The sequence below is a fragment of the Danio rerio genome, chromosome 11 (genome assembly GCF_049306965.1).
Source record: "Danio rerio strain Tuebingen ecotype United States chromosome 11, GRCz12tu, whole genome shotgun sequence".
Lineage (NCBI taxonomy): Eukaryota > Metazoa > Chordata > Actinopteri > Cypriniformes > Danionidae > Danio > Danio rerio.
In genome coordinates this window covers 30,407,346-30,433,172 of record NC_133186.1, presented here as the reverse complement: position 1 = coordinate 30,433,172, position 25,827 = coordinate 30,407,346, and the positions used below count along the sequence as shown (strand labels likewise).

General features: G+C 37.7%; 1 protein-coding gene across 11 annotated transcripts in view; it reads right to left on the bottom strand.

Annotated features, from left to right (window-relative positions):
• ephb2b (eph receptor B2b) overlaps window positions 1–25,827 on the bottom strand; it is a 258,150-nt gene that overhangs the window by 93,057 nt on the left and 139,266 nt on the right. For all 11 annotated transcript variants that reach the window (XM_073915884.1, XM_073915888.1, XM_073915881.1 and 8 more), the window contains 1 exon segment: window positions 21,404–22,088. In XM_073915884.1, the coding sequence (XP_073771985.1) occupies window positions 21,404–22,088 (685 nt within the window).

The following is a 25,827-nucleotide window of genomic DNA, read 5'->3' as shown; positions in this document are numbered from 1 at the left end:
TCAAAATGTCTTCTACAGTGCATGGCATGAGGATGAATGAAGGCAGCAGTATTTCATTACACAGTAAACCATTCCTTTATGGTCTACGCCTCTCCGTCTTGCATCCATTGTCTGAGAAGGTGTACTCAGAGCTCTTTCAATACATTTAAACATCCCTGCAAATGTTTCTAAGCATGTGATGAACATTCTTTACCTTTACACGCATTTAGAGCACACATTCAAGCAAAAGAATCTCTTTAGCTGCTTAGATGTCATCTGATACGCTGCGGTGAGTAGAGACCATTCAGAAGTTGAACTTGGAGGTCTTACCACAACATATAAGGAGGAGGGACCTGGGAACTGTGTTGTCATGGGACCAGGGCGTATTCATTAGTAGGATCAGTTGTGCACAATCAAGCATTACTACATGGAAAGAGTGTATGGACGCAAATCCGCTCCCATGTCAGACACCAGAGCGTTCTGGTGGGCTCTGCGATCGAGCCAAACTGATCTGTTGGCAAAATAGGTCAATGTGTGAAAACATGTCATGAAGGAACCCTGTCCTCAAATCAATACGTGACATTCTATTTATGGTAAAAGGGTCACGAGGAGGAGCTGCCATGGCAGTTTGGGGAGGGAGTGACATCATCGAGCTCCAGAGTCAGTTGGCACTTATTTTAGATGCGTATGACTTCCAAATGTCTCCTCGAGACTTCTTTCCACTGAGAGCGTAAAAATCTCTCGTCGCTTTTGATTGTGCCAAATTCCACTCGGTGTGTCGAAGGCAACCATGTTCCACGACGTTCGAGCCCAGTCAATGATTTATTATGCTCGCTTTCGGTTACTAATCACTTTGTTATTGATAGCTGTTGTGGATTGACATAAGAAAAACATATTCAAAAGTACTATATACACTCATTCAAAGTTGTAAAAAAAAAAAAAAAGACTACAACACACCAGCCAGTTCAAACAAGACCTGAATGGAGGGCACACAGCATGGCTCTTTGATCACCAGGACCTGGTCAATAATGCTAATGTGCTGTACTGGACCCAGCAAAGCCATTCATCACACGGCACCATTAGACCGGACAGCAAAACAAAGCAGTCCGCCCTCGCTATACAGAGCTGTCCCAGTATAGGGATGAATAGAAATAGAACATTTAAATATACACTCACCGGCCACTTTATTAGGTACACCTTACTAATACCGGTTTGGACCCCCTTTTTCCTTCAGAACTGCCTTAATTCTTTGTGGCATAGATTTAACAGGTTCCTGGAAATATTTCTCAGAGATTTTGGTCCATATTGACATGATAGCATCACGTAGTTGCTGCAGATTTGTCAGCTGCACATCCAGGATGCAAATCACCTGTTCCACAACATCCCAAAGGTGCTCTATTGGATTGACATCTGGTGACTGTGGAGGCCATTTGAGTACAGTGAAGTTGAGATAATTTACACTTTATGACTTGGCGCATTATCCTGTTGGAAATAGCCATAAGAAGATGGGTAAACTGTAGTAATAAAGCAACATCAGCAGTTTTTGAAATACTCAGACCAGCCCTTCTCTTACCAACAACCATGCCACATTCAAAGTCACTTAAATCACCTTTCTTTCCCATTCTGATACTCTGATTGAACTGCAGCAGATTGTCTTGACCATGTCTACATGTCTAAATGCATTGAGTTGCTGCCATGTGATTGACTGATTAGAAAATTGTATTAACGAGCAGTTGGACAGGTGTACCTAAAAAAGTGGCCAGTGATTGCAAGCATAAACATCTAGACAGAAAACATTGGTTAAAGAGGAAACGACCAATTTTGGTATAGTTATATGATTTAGTTAAATGTATAAATAATTTTATTTATGTTTATATACAAGGTCTAAATAATGTGTCTAATGTTTAAAGGCACCCAAAAACTCACTATTTGTTTACCCTCAAGTGGTTATAAACCTTTATGAGCTTCTTTTTTCATACACAAAAGAAGATATTTTGAAGAAAGCTTGCATTTTAATGATTGACTCCCATAGTAATGTTTTTTCCTACTTCTTTTTTTTTTGTTTAACACACTAAAAAAAGGATTTTATTTACTTTATTTTTAGGTAACTGTTGGCAAAAAAAAGTATATGGGCTGCATCTAAACAAATTAAGAGCAAATAATTCAAATGGCTCAATTTAAACAAACATTGCTAATTTTAATTTGTTTAAAGTCAGCCAATATCATTTGTTTGCAACCACTTACTTTTAAAGTTTAATAAATCCAAATCATTTTGTTCAGTGCAGAAGAAAAATTCAATCAGGTTTGGAACTACTTTTATCTCAAATTTTAAATATATACTAGTGTGTATAGTAAATAGGCAGACTATCGGGACATTATTGTCAATGGCAGTCTGAGAAATTGTTAGCGTGCAGCAAGACCTACTTCGCAGGACTATGAAAGGGCTATGTGGTCTTACAAGCATATTTATCATTGTTGGGTATTGTCTCGACCATAGCTATGCGTTTTTTCCCTTTTTCTGCTTCACCAAAAAGCCTTTACGGCAGCCTTATTTTCATACTTAGCTTGCAAAATGCCAAAGAGACAAAGAGAGTCATTAATAACAGGCTCTAATCCATTCTTGCCAGTTCTCCCATCCTAAAGCCGGCCTGCTTGTCTGAAGCATGCTGCCAGTTTGGTGAGCCACTGTGGTGCCACCACACAGTCTGCTGGCACTGGCTTGAGAAAAGCGAGCCGCTTTGACAACTAGCACGTACAGGCGCCTCCTCGCCCTGCCCAAACTTCCCCACATACACATACCACTACAGTGCCAGTAGCCCTGAGTCGACAACACTGGACTAAATCAGACTTTGCAAAGAGGGTATGCCCATGCGTACAACTGAATAGATCACTTCCTACCGTGTAAAATCTGATTAACCGTATAGCACATTCTACACTTAAAGATTTATCATCATCTGAAAGTTATGAATGTTTAGACTTATAGATTCTTTTCTGAATACTGTTAACAAATTTGTTGTGGAGTGCGGGGAATTATTAAGTGTATTCACACTTGGCAGGTTTGGTTTAATTAAAACAAACTGTGCTGTTCAGCTGAATACATGAGAGCATTGTCATTAACCTGGCACCAAAACAGACTGTAAATATGGTCAAAAGATATCATGAAAAGACCGACTGCACTAACCTACTTTGTTTTCGCATCATAAGAGCTACACTGCTCACTGCAGTTTAGTTTAGGTGTCGAAAACACATCTTACAGAAGAGCTTTGTTTGTGTGAAATAGAGAAATTTGGGCCATCGCACATTTTATAAGCTCTTCACAAATTCTCAGCAGAAAAATAAACCATGCACACATACAACAAGCCTGTTTCCTCAAGCACACATTCAGGTTATTGAATGTGTTCAAGTTCATCACAGAGCTCTCTGATTCAAAGCACAACTGAAATCAAGCCAAATAAACAAGTGTGATCAGTCTCTACAACACTGATGGGCAAAACAACTGAAAAGGTGTCATGACAATCAGGTTAGAAGGTTTTAATTCCTCAAATCATCAACGATTACTATGGTTTTAATTTATTATAGTCCCACTGGCAAAAATACTTATTTAAATTTTTGTTATACTATTCTTTTATTAAAAATACTAAAGGAGTAATATATAAATATTATATCATTTTGAAGGGATAGTTCACCAAATTATTTGCTCTCCTTCCTTTTGTTCCAAAATGAATTTCTTTCATCCGTTAAACACAAAAGATTTTTGAATAACGGTGTAAACCAGTAGGTCATCTACCTTCATACTACGGAAAAGATAAAACTAAGGATGTCAATGGCTACTGTTTTCTCTTACTGTATGCAAGTTTTTGAAAATATCATAATATGTTTGCAGATATTTAAGAAACATGCTAAGTGATCATGTTCATCTGAAAATCAATGCTGATGTCAGATATTCTGCTTTGAAAATGTGCATTACATGCCAGAACGCCTGTCTTTGTTTTGATCTATTAACCCGCCTAATGCCAGTTTAGCCAATTATATTTCAGCACCCCAGGTTGTCGTAATGTGATTCATTCATTCATAAAGGCTCTCAAAGCATGAGTCCGCTACCAAAAATGTGAACTCCGGTGGACAATAGCAGACTCCGAAATGATACACAGATTCAGAATTTCTCATGATGTGGTTATTAATTTGCTAATAATATAAATATTACAAGCGTAAACATTTGGTGAGCAGGTTACATTGTAACCCTGTGTCCTAACAACATGCTACGTGATGAGATTTGCAGTGATTAACAATTAGGCTGTTTTCACCAGACGAAACAAGCTAGAAATTTAAATACAGCCATACAGAAGCACAGAATAGTGCACTTAATGCACTCCAATGAAATTAATACATATTAAATGTACATGTTCAATCACTGAAATGTGTTGGATATCACAGAGTCAGTTTCAAGGTTCAATTTCAAACGATTTGTTTCATTTTCAAGATCTGAGGTAAACTATCTGCTGCTGCTTTTACTATTGTTTATTGTACTGTTTACAATTATATAATTACTATTGTTATACAGCAGGGATCACCAATCTCATTCCTGGAGGTCCGGTGCCCTGCAGGCTTTAGCTCCAACTTGCCTCAACACACCTGCATGGGTGTTTCAAGTATACCTAAGACCTTGATTAGCTTGTTCAGGTGTGTACAATTAGGGTTGGAGCTAAAACCTGCAGGACACCGGCCCTCCAGGAACAAGTTTGGTGACCCCTGTTATACAGTAATTCTATACAATAATTACCATTGTATCTGTACTAAACGTCTTTAGGTTATTGCTTTTAACAAACATCATGGAAAACACAAAGCCGTGATACTTTTGCTTTTACTATGACATTGGTGATTTGATCTCAACCCAAGGTAATGTCAAATATGAATCGATGAGACAAAACTTCAATTTATGCAGTGCTTTTTAAATATTAGTCTGGAAATCTAAAACTAACTATGAACACTCCCTAAAAGAAAAGTTTATAATTTCAATACACATTTTTAGGTCAACCTGGCATGTACATTAAATTAATTCCCAACGAAATTACAAAATGTGGCTTCTGAACAATGCAAAATGTTTCTTCTGAACAATGCACAGTGACGCAGGGCAACTTAGATACACATACCAAAAATGATATATATCTGTTTTTACTTTCAGAGGCAAAATGCATGAGAGAGTCAATGAATGGACTGTGGCTAGAGCTACAGCAACCAAAATGTTTCCATATTGGTGAACGAACATAAATGTGTTCAACCTTCCCACCACAGTCCACATTTATTTTAGAAAACATGAATGCACTTTCCCTAGAAGCAATTCAGGATTCTTTTAGCTGGCAGTACATATTGCATCAACAGAATTATGGTGGACTTCAATACCTGTTGAACGTTTTGAAGCCAGCATCACCATCATGTGGCCTCCTTATAGGATTCCTGCCCCATATTCTGCCGCTCTCCAAGCACCTCGCAATCCACAAGGCCACTATTCATAATTGGAGATCGTCCAGGCCTCGCTTACCACCCCGCATTCTATTCCATCATTAGAAACCGGGTATTATCGTATTAGTCTTGGAATGTTCCTTTTCATGAGAACAGAGTTTAACCATCCTCCGTCCCACATGCAAAGAGACATACTATGCATCGGACTGACTTTCTCCAGTCTGCTTAAAGATTTGAATGCTGAAGAAAAGCAGGCAAATCATTGAGTCATCTGCTTTCTCCATGATGTCCGGCACGTATGCTTCGGATCGCCAACTGTACAGCAAGCCAAGAAATTCTATTCAATTCCGTGTGTGCCCAGAAACCTGCTGAGAGACTGAAAATCCAGTCTTTTTAAAAAAATAATTATTAATGATTTGCTGCATTTATTTATGCGTGGTGTATTTGTTTAGCATGACTCTGGAAGAGAAGTGAAAGAGGGATTACCTATTTAATGCTAGTTTACTAGGCACACAAGGCTATTCATTATGTGCACTGCTGCAGAAGAATGCACTCCAGAGACATGCAGCGTAGACCACACAGTTCTGTAGTGCATTTGGTCCATACGCACGTATTCATTAAAGCTTATTCTTTTTTGGCTCGGGCATTAGCCTATTAGAGACTTACACAAATCTGCAAGTATATGACTGAAGTACAGTACTTGAAAAGGCCTTGTTAAGAGTTTAAAATGCAGCAAAAATAACCCAGCGTGAGGCAAAGCTCGACGTCTATAAAGGCGACAGAGAGTTTGTGTGATTAAACAAGTGCTGTGTGACTGTGCCAAATAAAACCACAGACAAGTGAGAAACAAATCGTTGCTCGGGACGGGATGAATTTAGTGTCCGCAGAATGTTGAACTTGGCAAGAATTCGATCAGACTGAGGCCTGTATTAGTTGCTGTATATTTACTTTAGCCCGTCTAAAATGGAGTCCAAAGGAGACTCACTTCATATTTAGATTTATATGTCTTCAAGCAAACAGCAGGTGAGTGTACGAATGTATCCTCCAGATGACCCTCCTTTTCCCAAACAAAAGTTTAACACGGGAGGTGATGAGAAGATATCCATCTTGCAGTATTAGGTGTGGGGAGAGTCTGAGAAAAGCTGGGATTGGATTGTGTAATATGCACAGCGGTGCATTTTACATTCTTGAGCTTGAGTAACAGAAGAATTTGGCAGGAATTTAACGAGAAATCTGCAATTGTTTTATTTTTTTTACTTAATTGATTTTTTTATTATATTATATTATATTATATTATATTATATTATATTATATTATTATTATGCTATGCTAAATTATGTTATGTTACATTACATTATATAATATTTCTATAGAGAACTATATATATTTATACTATATAATGTTTTTATATAGAACCTCTAGGAACCTTTTTTTTAAAGAGCATATAAATACATCTGCAATTATTCTGTGCTATTACATCTTTAATTAAACGGTTAACAATACCTTACACCTCAACCCATCCTTAAACCCAACCATACCACAAACCTGTCCCTAACTCTACCTGTATTTCCCCCCTCAAGAGCATCAAAAGTGTTTTTTAATACCTTATATACACAGTAACTACACTGTACATATTTTTCATGGCAGTAGATATTAGTTATGGCCACTTAATATAAAATGGGACCTAATTTTATTATATTATATTATATTATATTATATTATATTATATTATATTATATTATATTATATTATATTATAATGTTGTTTTATTTTTTAGACAATTTATATATTTACCATTATTTATTTATTTATATTTATTATATTTACTATTTATTTGTTTGTTTACTATTTCAGCATTACTTGTGATTTAATACAGACATAGCATAGACATCAGTTTTGCGGCATATTTTTAAATAAATTTAAGGAAAATTTATTATACACAAGGTTGCATGTTGTATAAAAGACGTAATGTTTTTTATTGTTGTTATAACCAATATTTTTTCCATTTGTTTAAAAAACTAAGCAGCTTAAATGTATGCAAATTACAAATGTAATAAAAACAAAACAAAATAAAAAAAAATATGCTTTAAGCTAAAAATAAAACTAAAATAAACAAATAAAACAGGCTTTAATTATATTAATTTGACATTCTATTGGCCGGAAAACAATTATGCTAATTCTGAAGTTAAACAATAAAAACCTAGACTGTCTACATTTTGATCACTTGGATGGATCACTCAAACAAATCTCAGTAAATGTGCTGGACCACACTATTAATCACACAAATGAATCCCTCTAATGGCAAACATTTGATCCTCCAGTATCATTCATGCTCTCTGGCAGCAACTGAGTAAAACTGTTGAGCTCCATTCAACTCTGCAAAGTCAACTAACACCGTGTGTTTATTTTTTCAAATGCTGGCCTTTTACTTTTTTGGTCCCATGCTCCCGAAGCTTTTACGCTGCACTTTAAGCAACAAAAATATTGTACATTCAGGAAAATAGCTCTTTGGAGAGCACTCTACAAGAGGAAAGACCTGCGTTGTCTGAAGAGCTGACAGCTGATATTAGCACAGTACGTCACCCCAACTGTGAGGCGTCCATTACCCATGATTCAGTCAAGGGGTGAACACATGCTCTTATCATCTGCCCTTCACCCACTTTCTTGTTTAATCTTTAATCACCATGAGGGAAGGGACAGGAGATATCACGTAGGGAGACCTTTTGTCAGCAAAGGTTTCTTATTTTAGAATCCATTACTACTCCACAAATCTATCCGCATGAAGAAAAGAGGCTCTCCTAGAACACATGTGGCTTTAAGCACAACTGTAAATATCAAGCATTGTGAGAACAACACAATCATCAATCTCAAAAAAGACAAAACAGAGTCGTATTTTAACTGGAAAAAAACTGCGTGTTCATTTCATGAAAGCAATTCAATGCATTAAGGCATGTAGATGTGGTCAACGCTGCTGTTGTACAGACCATGGAGAAGAACTGAGAAGAAAGGTGATTTAAATGACTTTAATCAAGGCATGATTGTTAATACCAGACAGGCTGGACAGAGTATTCCAGAAACTGCTGATCTTGAGATTTCTATGCCCAACTATGTCTAGGGTTTACAGAGAATTGTAAAAACAGAGGAATAAACCTAGTAAGCAGCAGTTCTGTGGGCAAGATTGCCTTGTTGAGAATTGAAAGATGGAGTTCAGAATCTTCCATTAAACAATAACTCAAAAAATCATTAGTTAAATCCAAGTCTGTTGAAGAGCATCTATGAATGCACAACATGTCAAACCTTGAACCAGATGGGCTACAGCAGCAGATTAGCACTTCTGAGATTGTATCCAATAATAATCATTGCTTTCTCTCAAAATTTATTCACAGATTTTGGATTTTTGCTCTCATGGAAACTCCAATTGGGCAGCATGGTGGCTCAGTGGTAAGCATTATCGCCTCACAGCAAGAAGGTTGCTGGTTCGAGTCCCAGCTGGGCCAGTTGGCATTTCTGTGTGGAGTTTGCATGTTCTCCCCGTGTTGCCGTGGGTTTCCTATGGGTGTTCAGGTTTCCCCCATAAGTCCAAATAAATGTGCTATAGGTGAAATGAATACCAAAATTTGCCTTAGTGTATGTGAATGAGAATGTGTGGGTGTTTCCCAGTACTGGGTTGTGGCTGGAAGGGCATCCGCTGTGTAAAACATATGCTGGAATAGTTGGCGGTTCATTCCGCTATGGTGACTTCTGATAAATCAGACTAAACTAAAGAAAAATGAATGAATAAATGAAACTACAAATTTCCAAAGAAACACAAAGAAACCAACGATTGCTGAATAAACAGAAGATGTAACGGCTTTCATTATCATAGACATTGAATCACTATGAGTCTATTTATTTACTTGTTAACATGTGTGTACATATTTATTCTGTTTAGATACATTTCTGTAATATAATTGACTAATATGCAAATGTTTAAATGATGCATTTATGCATGATGCAATAGTTTGTAAAATAATATTTTCTGTCTAGTAAATCTATTATATAAGATACTTGCTTTGATTACCAAACAAGTGGATCTAATTGGATTTGCATCATAAATAAAAGTTTAAAGGTTATTTTTGTTTTATTTCATGTTATAAGTTTTTAGTTACTATACTCCCAAAATCATTCCACATAAAGCCGCAAATCTTTCTTTGCAAAATTTGGTGCAAATTAGCAATGCTCACAGATGTCTGTCTGGCCCTGGGCATGATTAATAAACACATGGAATCACTTCAATTAAGGATTTATTTCAAACACTAAAATCTCAACTGAAAAGAGTTATATAATAACAATGTTATTATATGTGAAGTGCATATAAATATAATGCATAAAGGAGTGTGATGTTATTTCACATGCAGCATTTACTAGACAGAGCTGTAGTTTACTAATGAGCCAAGCAAACAGCCCTCATTATTATAGAACAATTAGCTTTATGTCATTATTGAACAACTAAATTAAACTTAAATTAAAAATAGATTTTTGCGTAGCTTATGAACAGTAAAGCGGCTCCATCTGAACGCACTTTCTGGGGGATTAGTAGAACCGGCTTTACTGACTAAATGTGCATGAAAATTGGTATTGATGAAACGCCCAGCCCCAGAAAGAATGAATGCAACAGTGTGCCGCATGTGGAGCAAATCATATCCTCACAAAAAAAGTACAATGTAACAAGATCGTCGAAGTGATCTTTGTGAGGTCATATGACGGATCAGGAAACAACACACTTGCATAGCTGGAGGTCAACAGAGTGCGAACAACTGGAATCCTAGAGCAAAGACAGTCACAGCGTGACATAGACGGCAACCCTAACCTCACATCCACATGAAAGCCATCTATCAAAATCTCTTGAAAAAGGCTTGAAGTGTAACAAATTCCTAACCCTGCGCTAACCTCGAATGTCACTCAAGGTTAAAGAATTGCAATTTATATTGCCTTGCATGTCAATTGAATTCATCCATCAGCAGTTGCTGTCGTAGCGGCGCAACAGCTGTACTGCTATTTGATCCTGATTTCTTCCCCAGAATCGAATGGTATTTGTAACCAAACATGCCCCGCTTTCTGTAACCCCTTGTTCATTATTTGCCAGCGGTTAGTGCAGGCTTGTAGCTCTTCAGAAGATACATGCCCTGTTTCTTTTCTTTCGACCCGTGACGAACTGATACTGCATCCTGTCTAGGCCTTTCAGTGGTCAGCGCATGAATCAAAACAGATGAAAGAGACCTCTGGTGTGTTTGCGAGTGGTCCCAAGTATGATTGGACCAAAGCGTCTGCATTCTGGCCTTTAAAGGAGATCAAGCCCCTAACCTCTTATCCACCTTCCAGAAGAAACCGTTCCATCAGCGAACACCTCTTAACCCCTCGATATTCAGCTGTGTGAAGCCGTAAGGTGAACAGAACGAAAGGCCGGCGTGAGAAATCCCTCAAATGATCAGAGATGCCACAAAATAGCGATTACAGCCTCTGAGGATCATGCGACTCCAGAAAGACCAATCCCAGTGGAGATGTGAGCTAATGACTGGCTGCTCAGACATGCATGTGGAACAAGTTAACACATCATGCTCTTTGAGCTATAGGCCGTTCCCAGTCGTTTCAGTCTGGCGTTATCACTTTCAAGGGAGTGATGAATGTGCTGAGAGAAAAATGACGAGTGCTTCTCGATGGAGCAAAGTGTGGGTGGGTGATGTCTTTAGTTTTCAGAAATGTTACATCTATTCTCTTTCTGAAGAGCTGAGGGGAAAAAAACACCTGGATAAGCTGAAATCTCCATTACCGCTAGGCAACATGAAATAAAAGTGTATCACTACTCCCCTGGGTCTCGGTAGGTGGGTAGACAGCTCCTATGGTACTTGTGATCCTAATCCTTGGCTAGTGCAGAGGAATCTTTATTTTCTGGCCTCAGGCTGCGAGCGTCGGCTATGAGGACTCGACTTGTTGGCTTTACCGTGTGTCTGCTGTCACCGAGAGCACTTTGAGCTCTTTGTCATACTCTCGCTCCTGGTGTCGAACTCTAGAGTGAACAATTCGGTATAAGAGGGTTTAATTTCACTGCTTAATGTTCTTTACTTTCCCAATTAGAGCCCAGACTGGAGGATTGGCAAGAGCAGAGCATTTAGGAGCTCAGCCATAAAAGCGTGCCATGGGTCACATGTGGATTGAAGCCGTCTGAAAATGGCTGCTAAAAAAAGGCTGTATTGTACGTCCTCACTAGGTGAAGGATAAGGCCCAAAAGAAAGTCAAGAGGTTTGTATTACATTGTGGCCAAGCTATTCTGCAATGCATGTATGTGTCCGTCAGCATGAGATAATGCAGAAAATTGCTTGATCAAGTGATGAAGGGGAGCTGCGGTAAGAGGCCACTTCAGTGAAACAGCACTACAATCCATGGACATGAGATTACATGAATGCTCCCTATTGAATCCTTTATTGGGACAGATTGAGCACTGAAGCTATGTCTAGCATTGTCTTTCATCTATTGTTCAAACCATCCGTACATTCATTGAAATTTTATTTTCATATCAAAATTAGCTGGAGAATGTAATTCAATAACGCAGTGGCTTAATATATATATACACACACACATACATATACATACAGTATATACATATACAATAGGGCTGTGCAATATTGGCAAACGAAACCCATCACAATTTTCTTGAACAATATTGCGATTTAAATTTTAATCACAATTTTTTCACAAACAGACTTAATCTGTGTTCACAGTGTGAATCTGAAACATATTTTAAAAAAAAACAATTAGACCTGTCAAAGACCTGTAACATGTCTCTAAAACAGACAGAAAATAAAAATCACCTAGTAAAGCTGTAACAAACTGTCTCAGAACAAACCTTCAAACTCAAGCAAGACTATGATGTTCTGCTTGACTAAATATCAGAAGTACTTTAGTTGCATGTGTGTTTAGTTGCATGTGTGTAAATGTAACTTTCAGAATGCTGCACCGCTAGTCACATAACAAGAACTGACCAATCAGCTTTATACTTTATATGGAATATACACATTACGATTAAGTGATTTTAATTCTCTCCTTACATAAAACTTGTATCGAAACTGCAGCAATGTTTTGTTAAGTTGTCATTCTCTGAGATAATGTTTGATAGTCACCGAACAATGACAAAGGAGCAACCGCAAAGCACGTAGAAAATGCTGAAGGAAGCGACAAGCTTACGCCCCATTCACACGGGGCTTTAGTGTCAATGCTTGACTGAAGGCGTGTCTGAAGTTGGAGCTAAAGCGATCATCATAGCAGCGTCAGCCAATGAAATTCATACAGCAATAGGCCACTGTCTAGCTGGATTTTTTGCATACAGCGATCTGATTGGCTGACGGATCTACAATGCACTTTGGCAATGCCTGATGTCACACATTCAAAGTGAATGGGAAGCATGGACACTAACGCCCTGTGTGAATGGGGCGTTACGCTTTCCATACGCTTTTAGACATAATATATGACTGATTTTCAAATTACCTAGTTCTGCCATACATCAGCCTTCCTGTATCCAAAGTAACCTCATACCACAGACGTTGACTTTTTGGCACAAAGTCCTCCTATGCTGTATCGTTCCTGTACATGCAGTCTATTCAGTCTCCTGTTCTCACGCTCTGTTTAGGTGCGCTGCGTTACGATTGGTTTTAAATAGGCTTCCATACTGTGAGAAAATCATGCTGTAAGGCAATTTAGAACTTGCGCATGTCCAAATTGCAATTTCGATACCATATCAATTAATCGCACAGCCCTAATATACCGGTATACTGTAAAGTAGGACTCATTTAGTTGAATCAAGTGTTGAACTTACAATGAACACTATTGTATATTTTTATGGAATGCATTTACCTTGGTTAATTCTACTTAGTACAGATATTCACATTAGCTCATTAACTACAGTTTAACTGTTGGTCTTTAAAATGAATTGGTAAATGCTGAGATTAAAATTAAAATGAATTCATGCTACTGCATTTTAGTTTAACTAATGAAAGTACATAAATTGCTGCATATAAATAATGCACACCAACATGAAACAAAAATTAATTTAAAAAATAAAAAACCTTTGTGACAAAGAAAACCCAAAAATGTCTGTGCAGACAGTTATACGGGCAAAGGGTCTCTGAACAGCCCTTCACTCAAACATGGAGGGCTGAAAGACAATGATGGGACAATTGTTTGTTTTGCTTCATGAGCCCATGGGATTTCAGGCTGACCAGAAGCATAACAGTGCCCCACGTTCGCTGTTAGCCAATTAGAGCTATCATTAAAAGCAGATGCGCCATGGGAAATAAAGCGAGCCACAGTGGCGTCTGTGCATCATGATGACTTCTTTGCTAAAGCCTCGTCTGTGTGGAAAGTTGCCAGGACCAGGAATCCAAAGGGATGCTACTGCTCCAGTGTCCTCTACTGCTTCCCTTAACCTCGATTTCATCAGGACATGGATGTCTTTGTCTTTTTTACTTTATGGTATTGAGAATTACAGTTAGATTACATCAAACCCCAGCCTTAATCTTCTGTCTTTGAATGTGCCATCACTCCACACTCTCCTACTAACTCAAGCTTAAAGCTTTGTGGAAATCGAGAGTAAGGCTACAAATTATTCCTAGCATTATTATTTACATTTTGTCCTTCTCGAGTGTCGTCTGCTGCAGTGCTTTAGCATCAACAGCTTTGAGGGATTTCCCGTTTATAATGTCTAAAGTTTGGATGCCATAAATGAAATGTTCATGCAGCAAGACACATATTTCATCCTAAGGGAAATAGTGCTGTATCGTTGTGGAGCCATAAATAAACTGTTGTAGATCTGGATCACACAACCGCACTCCCGAGGAACGCATGAGTAATGTTTACCACTGTAAAGCTGCTCGCTCTCTTTCATCAGACTCAAGTTCATGAGGACTTCTCAACAGGTGGAAGGTCTGCACCCAATCAGCTTTTGCCCAAGCTAAAATTATGTCTTTCATCGACAATGCCATGTAGCTTAATATACCTTCACAAAGAAGTCCCCTAGTGCCGATGCATTTCTTTGTGTTCTTTTGATGTTCATGCTTACCGGGTGTATGTATTTCTACAACAATACATCGAGTTTCTAGGAACATTAAAAGCGAAAACTACTATTAAAAGTGAACAAAGAGAAAATCCTGTAATATTTGCTGTAAATTTAGGACAATCAAGATGTTGGTGACTTTTTTTGGTCAATAGAATATTTAATGTGATTCAAAAAAATGCATATTCAATGGCTACCGGCTCATATGTGGGTAAAAGCAAGTAAACAATGAATAAAAGTGATCCACATATTTAGTGATAAGGGCGGTTTATTAATAGACTAATTTCAAGAGGATCTCGTACTACTGATTGATCACAGCTGGTCCTGCATCAGCTCCTCATATTGCCCTATTCAGATGAATACTGACTCACTATAAATTACCTGAATTTTGCACCTCAGTCATCTTCATCTTAAGGAATCCCCTTTTCAAATCCTTCTCCTGATAGGGTGGCCCAATGTTTACCACTATTGCCTCACAGCAAAAATGCCACTGGTTCGACCCCTCACCCGGCAAGTCAGTGTTTCTGTGCGGAGTTTGCATGTTCTCCCTATGCTCGTGTGGGTTTTCCCTACTCCAAAGTAGCATCTTAAGACAAACTATTAGCCAGCTATGTCTCAGCTACTCCTAACACGCTCACAAGCAAGGGAGTTCCAATGGCCCTTCAATTGGGAGGAAGTCCTGGGCTCGTGGATATTCTCGGCTCAGGGCTCTCTCCCGGGACAGCATGCAAAACTAACTTTATTATTAATCAATTGTTAAGTGTAAACTTTTAAGTAAATTAAATAAAACATATATTTAATATAAACACTCCTTTTAATATGACCTCTAGGGAATTTATCTTACTTTAAGATCATTTCAAGACATTTTGAACACTTGCCGCATGGGACGATAACTGGTTTTAAGGTTTACAGTGGTTTGGAAAAGTCAAGGTTTTTAAAATTGCAATTGCAAAAATAAATCATTACTAAGGTATATGCAATTTTGTTTTAGTTTTTTATGTGTTTTTTATGTGTTGCAAAGAAATCTGTGCCTAACTAACTAATGAAGACAACAGAAGTCAATTATTTATTTTAATTATTTAGCCTGACATGTTTACTGCTCCAAAATATTATAAATGTTTCCTAAAATTAAACAGTAGATATTTTCATACAATGTTATCATACAGTCAGAAACGTATCCCGGCTCATGCCTAGCTGTTTTAATAACCTATCTCCATATTTGTACATCTAAGCCATTCTTCTACAGATTGTGTGATCAGATTGCAATTTGGGAAAATATGACTATTGTTTGGCAACATAAAGACCCAGCAACCATGAACATGTCGTCTATTTTGTCCTTCTGAGTGTTCTGCTACCATTTCAAATGAACACGTTCTCGCAGAACATGTTCATTTGAAATGGTACAAGACCCTGTGCGTCTCCAGAGGGTCTCTGTTTCACGCAGCTCTAAACGAAATCAGATCTGCCTTTATGAAGGGCATTTCTGCTAAAAGAGCCTGGCTTGCTTCATTTACTTATGGCGCCTCCCTGGGAGGAAATGTAATATTGTTAGCAAAACGCTCTTAATTTTTGTGACAAGAATTCAGTGCCATCGTGAACATCCATAAATTGGTATGTTGTCAATATTTTGACACACGTCAGGTCAAAGAATTGTTATCTGTTGAAAGCCCTGCAGAAGACTTAATTGAAGCATGCATAATTACATGCTCGTTCTACAAGAGGTGTCTACATAAAGTGTTGGAGGAGTTGTGAAAGTAGCTGCGAGATAGATCTTTCATCTGGAGATCTTATGACCTACTGCAACCCACAACGTAAATGGATACCATGGCATCTCAGCGAAAACATCTTCCACAAATCAATTCATTACGCCCGACTCCCAGCAGTTAAAAAGCCCCTCTTTCTTACATCAACCCATCCCCCGACCACTGACCACAGTCCTGACATTGTCTCACGCAGTGGTATCAGCTTTCCTTTGCCAGAGAGATAAATGGCTGGATGAATCGAAGGCAGACTTCGATAGAAACCGCTTATGTATAATACAGGCAACCACCATCAATAACCTTTCATCTTAGATGGCTTAATATTGTTCTCATCAAACTTTTTTCTTCTAAATATGGCCTTGGGTCCTCATAAAACAATTGAACATTCTGAATTGATGCTAGAACTGACTTCTTTGCAATTAGTTTGTGAATCTGAATAGTACACGGCCCCACTAAGAGCTATCACTCCAAATAATTCAATAATATTCTCAAGCAAGATACGACTTTGTTCGCAATGAGTAAATTATTGTTATAAAATACATTTTAAGTGAAATAAATAATTTAACATTAATTTATACAGTAATACAAAGAATAATACATACGTTAATGTATGTAAAATAAAAAAAAACATTTTATCTAAAATACTAGCAGTCAATAATAATAATAATAATAATAATAATAATAACAATAATAATAATAATAATAATAATAATAATAAATGGTATATTTACAATATAAAAATAAAAACAAAGTCTAATAAAATATATCTATTTAATTCAGTAATGTTTTACAATATAGTTTAACTACACTTACAGTCCTGGTTAAAGTGTATTTTGATTGGTACAAATTAGGATGGATGGATAGATGGATGGATGGACGGGCGATTTGACCTAAAATCTCGATTAAATGAACATTGAACAAGTCGATGACAATTAATGAACAATTATTTTATTTATTTATTTTATGTTTTTTCCCTCATAGTTCACTGACCAGTTTTGTACAGTAAATATGCTCACATATTACCAGTTAGAGATTTCTGGATTGCATTACTTGATTTTAAAATAATTAAAACACACCAACTATTATCTATGATCCTTTATTGAACATCAACAACTGAAATGAAAACACACATGGCCTAAAACGCGACTCTCCGCACTGTCCACCCTTGTCACTGCTACCAAACTGACCAATCACAAAGCTTGCGCACGTTGTAGCGACGTGTAGTTATATTTTACATGGTTATACAGAGGCTGCACCGGACCATACAGAATAATATAATAAGTACAAATCATAATATAATAAGTATAAATCAGCCTTAACAGATTGGGGTTACAAGACTCCACACACCTTAGGGAAAGTAATTGAAAAAATTGACCTGGAAAAATTTTATAGATTACAGGTTCTGTATGTCGATTTCGATTACTTTTCAATTAATCACCATCAATGGATGAATGGATGGATGGATGGATGAAAATACACATATAATACAATTACATTGTATATTCAAAATGTTAAAAAATAAATAGCCATAGACATCTACCCAAACTATCCCTACAGACAATATTGGAGGCTGTTGTGCTTTTAGAAAATAATGCACTGTATTCCAGCATAATTCAGTCATTTCTACAACTTCAAAACAAATGTAATCAGAGCCAATCCTCAAATGCTCTGTCATTATTCTCTAGGTCAGTGCTAGCGCCTCATTAACATTATCTAGCTCATGGGATTATAAATGGCGACGCAAGATTGGAGAAATGATATTACATTACGACTTTTTATCCCAGATTTGCAATCAGCTCCTGCCACGGTAAAATATTATGAAATATTCCTCAATGCATTAATATGCGCTAATGCTTTATGAAAATGAGCTAAATACCAAGTGATTAGGGTAATTATTCTCTCTGTTAGGAGTAACAGTCTTTCAGCAAAACACTGACAGTGTGATGTGAACGGCATTAGAAGCACCTTTTTATGGCTTGTTTGATTTGACTATGAACCTCTCCATTATGTTACAAGCACATTGTTTTTAGACTCGGCTGTTTACAGAGACTCCTCAAGTCCAAGCAGACACTTGTAATATTAAAATCCATAGCATTGCAGTAAATTGCATGTAGGCCAAAAACATCCAAATGTGTATAATTACACAGGCTCTTCAATTTAGAGTAGACTGCTTGACGATTTGTCGGCAGGTGCTCCTGAGGAAGGATTGTGACCGTACTCATTAACTGTCATTGAATGCGTATCGGCAGAGCGCCGCCCTGCTAGTGCCTGCAATGAGTGGCTATTATCACAGCTCATCCTGGCCTAGACGGGGAGCCGGTGTGGTAATTACAGCCAGCCTCACGAGTGTGTGCGTTGTCTGTCTGTGCGAGTGGGTGCGGAAGGGAAGGGGGGGTCTGAAACACAGGTGGGCGTTTTATTGTGTCGTCTGTGCCAGCGTGGAGCCTGTCTGAAGGCTGTCGTTGCCGTGGGAACAGGACCCGCCATCGGGCGAAACGAGAGCTCCCGCTGTAGAGCGAGTTGAATTACAGGTGAGGCAGGCTGAAGGAGAGGAGCACTGGGGTTTGGATAAGAAACGATCAATACGCTCACACGCTGTGAAAGGGCCAGCTTACATTGATGCTGCACAGGGATACTGTGAAAGGGGGAAAAAACACAGCCGTACTACCCACATGAACATGTTTGAGTTGCCTGGGATATCACAGCGAAACCACAACATCAACAGCGGGCCATTTCGAGACCTTGGGCTTGAAAGAAAAAACAAAGTGTAGCTTGTAGTTCATTTCAGAATACTAAATGATATATCTTATTACAATAAAAAAAATGCTATCCTTTATAAATATATATTTTTTATCCTTATTACATTCTGCATTTTGTAAATAACCTTGTTGAATTAATATATGCTGACACAAGAGTTTTCAACTGCAATGTTTACTTAGGATGCGTAATAATTAAAATTGAAATCAAAAGCTCTTTTTTATATCATTTAACAACCTTAAGCTGACACCAGCAAATTAAAAACGAAGCTGAAATCAATATTATACTGTATGTGCAATAATGGAGAATGCACACAGACTTTTAATTTTCAGCCAGGCAGCCCAAGGGCTTCCAGTGATCTTTCCATTACTAAAATTATCAGGTTTAAGATCTGATTTCTTTAAAAATCAGCGATCTTCACTGCCTGATAGATATACGATATGAAGTGGGTCTCAGATCAGACAAGAATCACTGCATTAAATTCCATTTCCCCCCGCCATGTCTTCAAAATATGGCAGTTTATTTTAGCCTAGTATTTTCAATAAAATTTCTGCGTTAGCCTGTTGCTATTGATTGATAAATTAAAGGTGCAGTTGTGTCTATTTGTTTTGTAGATTGAAAGTCTTTTTGCATTTCAATAGTACTGATTAAAGCAAATGATCTAAATGTATTTATATGTATTTTAATAAACTAAGAGACAAAAATTTAAATGTGTATTTCTGTGTAGTCTCTTTACGCAGATAGATATGTCATTTGCATGAGAGAGACATCAGGAAAACTGCATCAACCTGAAAGACCTCATTCTGAAAGACCAATGTGGCTGTGTATCCATCAAAAGAAAGATGGTTTTTGAAAGGGCTTCTGCCAAAAAATGAAGAATCAGAACTTTTCTAAATCCTAAATCAATATCGGAATTACTTTTAAATGACGTTATGCAGTTCAAAACCGCGATCAGAAGCGTGACACCATGGCTGAAGTATTACCTTTAGACAGGTATGTTTTAAAACATTTTGCCACACAAAGCTTATGTAGAGTATGTTCTCATTCATGATTGGGTTTATATGCACAGTGTGTTTCAAACGTCCAGTGAAAAATTGGCTATTTTTAAGTTCATGGGGTATCTGGTACAACATCTATAATATAGTCAGTTAAATGGACCCAAGCGTTCATTTAGTTGTTCAAGCGTAATGGAGATGAAAACAAGCGATGTATGACAATCAGCAAATAAAACTGAAAGTGAAAAGTTGTTCTTTCTCTTGGTAACGTAAGTGTAAATGTAAAACAATGACAGGATTATTTCTGTTCGTAGAACTCCTTTTTCTAGTCTGATTTTTATTTAGTTAAATAATGAAACATAAGTAAATAGGGCTCTTCTGCCTAACCAGCTTTACTGAATTGAGGTTTGATTTATATTCGCACATTCGTTCATTTTTGAACGGAGACAAACTGTGACACTCCCACTCTATCTAACGTTACTTCGATTATTCAGTCTGAAACAGCGTGTAGGTATGACTTCAAAACAACATTAGCACTATTTCACTGACTGTGAACAATGTTGTATTTTATAGTCAGTGGCTGATTAGATGATTTCACTATTTAGAATTGGCAAACAATACTATTCAGAAATTGTATTATTAGGGAGAAAGTCTGAATGTACCAATATAAAACCAACTTTACCCCAATGGCAGTTTTGGGGAACTATAATTCACCTGCTGGCCTGTCAACAACTACACTGGACAAAGTGAATATCTTCATAGAGTTTTCTAACTGGTGAATGACATGATCTAAAGTTGTCTATTGTCATCAGATCATCAACTATTCAGTGTGCGTTCATGACTTACCGAGACGTGGCTTTGGTCGGAAGTGGAGAGTTGTCCATTTTCAAAGCTATTATGCCATCGCTAGCATATTGGCAGATCATCTACTGCAGCTTTAATTTCTTGTATAGTAATAACTATTTGTGTGTTGAAAAGCTGTATAATAAGTATATTATAAGCTGTATAATCATTCTTCCTAAGCTGTCTGATTAATTTGAACTTCTTTTTTGTGCAATGCATTAACTGTCACTAACGGGATGATTCAGTAATGAGTTATTATAATTAATTGACCAAAAAAATCAGCATTGTTGCATCTACAGGACATCTTTTTAAAGCGTGATCCACATTGTTAAAAAGAAAACAAGCTGAACATGAAACTACAAGGACACCGCGCTAATAACATGACATAACCAAAAGACAGACCAGCAAACAAAGACTTTTCTCTATCCAGTACTCAGGGTCAGAAGCAGCTGTGACCTAAAAATGAAAAGAGTTCTGTGCAACAATAACAAGACCACTACATATTATCAGAAGAGCGCTCTTACCTCGGCAAACAGTTCCATTTTCCACTGCCTCGTGACCTGCTTTACACATACAGCGACCAATAGGGACCATCCACTCTCCATCTCCATTACAGTACAGTTTAATGGGAACGTCGACCTCCTCAGCATTAGGGATACAGACTCCCCGTGCCGCTACAAGTGAAGTGCTTTCTGCTCCCGAAAGCGTCTCCTGAAATATCGCTCCGTTACGTATGGTACGAGGGCACTTCCGGTAGAACACACGCACGGCGATCAATGACATGCACCCGCCATAGTCCTGAAAGGCTAGGTAAAAACCGTTCCGGGAGACGGGGCCAAAACTGCGAACCTCAGTGTTAATCTTCATCACACGTCCACCCAGGTCGACCTGAGAGAAACTCTCGTCGGCCGCAATGGTGTCCACCTTTATCCATGGGTTTTCCATCCATGGGGGGAATGTTTTGGTGGCAGTGTCGCTGTCAGATTCGTAGTAGTAAAGATTGAAGGTTTCCTTACAAGAACCAGGGACTCTTGGGATGCTGCTGCAGTCTCGCACTGAGAATTTCATCTCCACATGAATACGTTGAGCTCCTCTTCGCCGGATGTACTTGGTGCGCACCCAGTTGTTTTGGTTGGCATCAAAGACATTGCACACCTGATAGGTACGGATGGTGTTCATGTTCTCATCGTAGCCGCTTACTTCTTCCCACTGTAGGGAAAAGTAAAGAAAAAACTTTCAGAAGAGAAAAAAACATTCATATATTATAATTTTATTCTTTTACTTTGGGCTCTAGACTAAAACAACGAGGTATAGCAATGTGTTTTAAACTAAAATGAAAGCAAATATTATTTTTGTCTTATTTGAAAACGCAAACCAAACATTTTCCCAAGTCTGGAAGAAAGGTTTCCCATATTTTCCTTTTCCTTCTCTGCAAAAGAGAAGTATTTCATAATATCTGTCTATTTTCCTGTGGTTTACAGCAAAAACAGAATCTTGCTCCCTCTTCCTCTCGACAACAACAAAACAATTAATGACAAAAACATTAAAAAGCTATAAACTGTCTTCTCTCTTGACCACACTTGGGATTTAGGATGGTAATGAATATGTATGTTGATGTGTTTGGTCTTGGCGGCATAGATATTCTAAGCTGCTGCTTTGATGATTGTGGAACAGCAAGTACTGTGGCACAGCGAGACCTGCTACTGCCGATATATTCAGTCATACCATCTGAGAATATAACATGCTGCTGCTGCAAACTTAATATATATTTAACCCCTTTAGCAGATCTAAACACAGGTGGAGCTGAGGTGGAGGAGGGTCTCCGAAAAACACGCTGCAGCCTAATAGCGTACAATGATACTGAGCATTTAAAATGATGAGGAGCAAACTCATTAGCTGCCAAAGTGACAACAACCAATTTCCTGCGCCATGTTAATGATGAAGAAACTGATCAGGTGACCGTTTAGCCTGTGTGCACGTAGTGTATGTGTGTGAATGAGATTGCATGAGTGTTTCCCAGAGATGGTTAGCAGCTGGAAGAGCATCCGCTGCGTAAAACATATGCTGGATAAGTTGGTGGTTCATTCAGCTGTGGCAACCCCAGATTAATAAAGGGACTAAGTCCCTTAATGTTTCTAAACGACCATTGGAAGGGGTAGACAAATGTTGGTTTTAGGCAATATCTATAATTAAGGAAATGCATCATAGCAGTTGGTGAAAAGAGTCCAAAATTCATGTATTTGTTTTAATGAATCAATATACAGCAATTTGACAAAAAAAAAAAAAAAACTGTACGCAATCTGCAAGTTTTAGAATGTGACAAATCTTAGCCCAATCTCATAACAACAGGTTTTCTGTTACGGGTCATACAAGCGGTCAATCCTTTCTCCTGGATTTAGCTAGACTTTAAAACGAACTGACAGCAGAAAATATCATGTTATAGACATGTTTGTATCTCTGCATCAAATCTCTGGCAAACTTTAACAGCACCTGAGCCATTTTCAGCAGTTTTCCCCACATGCACAGGCCAGATTACTGAGCACAGGAGGAATGAGGTGGGGGAAAAAAGCAAAATGCTCCTGCTTTTCTGCCAACGGGTCTGGCACTGGGCATTGAGAGGGTTGGCACTGACTTGGGTTTTCTGTAGACCTCTACATGGCAGTGCCAAGTGATTCTGGTTTCTGTTTATTTTTGTCTCCCCTGTTTGCTCTCAATTTCTTGCACTGTATAAAAATATGTGCTATTAATAAAGCTGGAATGGAGACAAAGAAAAGGTGATACACTTTGATGTTTACACAGTCATTTGTTTTTTTTTTTTGCTGTGCTGCCTCTTTTCTGTCCTCGGGCAGCTTAAAAATGAAGCCAGTATTAGCATAATTAAATTTTCTCCATCGCAACGAGAAAACAAATAAACATAGTTTGGCGAATTGAAACAAACATGCTGACTCAACAGCAATAAAAAAAATGCATTAAAGAAATAGTTAATCAAAACCTTTTCACCCTCGTTCCTGTATGGTGTTCTTTATTCAGCAGAAAAACAAAAGAGTTTCTTTTTAAGAACATTGATAATCAAACAGGTTTGGTAACCATTGAAACGCATGGAAATTTCTCATAATATTATTTAGGTTCTGAAAAAACTAATTAAGCCAAAGGTGATGTGAGGCTAAATAAGGAAAGAATGAAAACAAATTGGAGACTTTTAACTCTCTGGTGATCCATATATAATTGGATATTCTTTTATGAATGAACATACTTTTTGTTTCGTGCACTTTAGTTTATTATACATTTTGTACTTTTGTACAGGCAACTTCATGGGACAAAATTATATTTGTACAGTTTTTATAAGCCATTTATTACCTACTAAGCACTTTAAGAGTATAGATCTGACTATTTCCAACTTATACTGTTGCAAATCCTGAATGCATTGGAGCATACACTTAGGGTTCTATTTTAACGATCTAGGCGCAAAGTCTAAAGCGCAAGAAAAAATCATTAAGGGCATGTCCGAATCCACTTTTACTATTTCAAAAACAGAAAAATACGCTTTGCACCGTGGCGCATGGTCTAACAGGGTTGTGCTCTTTTCTTATTGAGTTATGGCTGTGTTTTGAGCATAACTTGCATTAAACCAATTGAAGTCTCATCTCCCATTCCCTTTAGGAGTCAGCTGTGCCATGCCATGACACATTTGCTATTTACATGGTGGACTTTGTAAGCGAACAAACTGAATGCTTCCCTAGCAAGAAAACAGTTCAACAGACCATCTGCACAGAGAATAAAAACGAGCCATTCGGCCTCTTTTACTCTTTACTTTACTCCTTTACTTTCGTGAATAAGGAAACGGTGTTGTACGCACTCCCCTGAAGACATCCATTAGCCAACATATTTAATTTTGTTTAAGCATAAAAATTTGTTTTAAAACTGTTTCTAAATTCAGTTCTAATTTCTAGCAAACGAATGAACAATAATAACAAAATGGGGTCATATCTAACCACACGTCCTATTCTTATGCCCCATGGTTATGCATACGTCTCTAAAACCCAACAGGTGGACAAATCTTAACTTGTTTTCATTAAAAAATATATAAATATGCATATGATAAATAAAACTGCTAATAATAATAACATTATACAAATGCAAAGTGTCATTATTAAACTGAAAAAAGCCCTTTAACTGGCCAAAGGAAGTCTATTTCAGTTCCTCAAAATAACAACACACCAATAATGCTCCTTAACACACCTCTTTTTTTAGACCAGCAAACCCATAAGTCCACAAAGTGGTGCAAATGGATTTGCTATTTCAATGTGGTGCAAAACATGAAAATTAGGGTTGCGCTGATCTGAAAATAGCAACAAATTGCGCCATATGAGTCTAAGAGACATAGAAGTTTTAACATATTGTTATGAAAATTAACAACATTATTTTACATAAAAACTGTATTGTCAAAACCATGTTTTACTCTAAAACTGGAAAACCAAAGCTGTTCCATAATAACAAACCAGAGGTTGACTAAGAAAAAAAATTACCTTCAGCTAACCTAAGGATCATTAGTGCGAACTAAATAGAAACACTTCATCTCTCTGAACATCACAAAACTAACATAATGAAATTACACGGACAGCCATTTGATAGAGTGAAAGAGACTTGTTGTAAAATTTACAAGTATATATTGTGCACACTTAAGCATGAAGGGTACATGCACCAGGGACTTCACTACTCGGCCTAAAGTGACTCCAGATGACTCCGTTGTGGTTTCCAGCCAAGTTGCCTGCAATCAAGCCACAGGCTTTCAGCACTAAACAACTCAAATAGCAGTCACAGAAGTCCTGACCTCATCCGTGAGGGAAAGCCCTTTTCTTCACCTTACACATTATTGAACCACGGCCTCAAAGCAAGCGTATGATCACCCCCACCCCTCCCCAAATGGCCCTCCCCTCGAGTGTCTTAC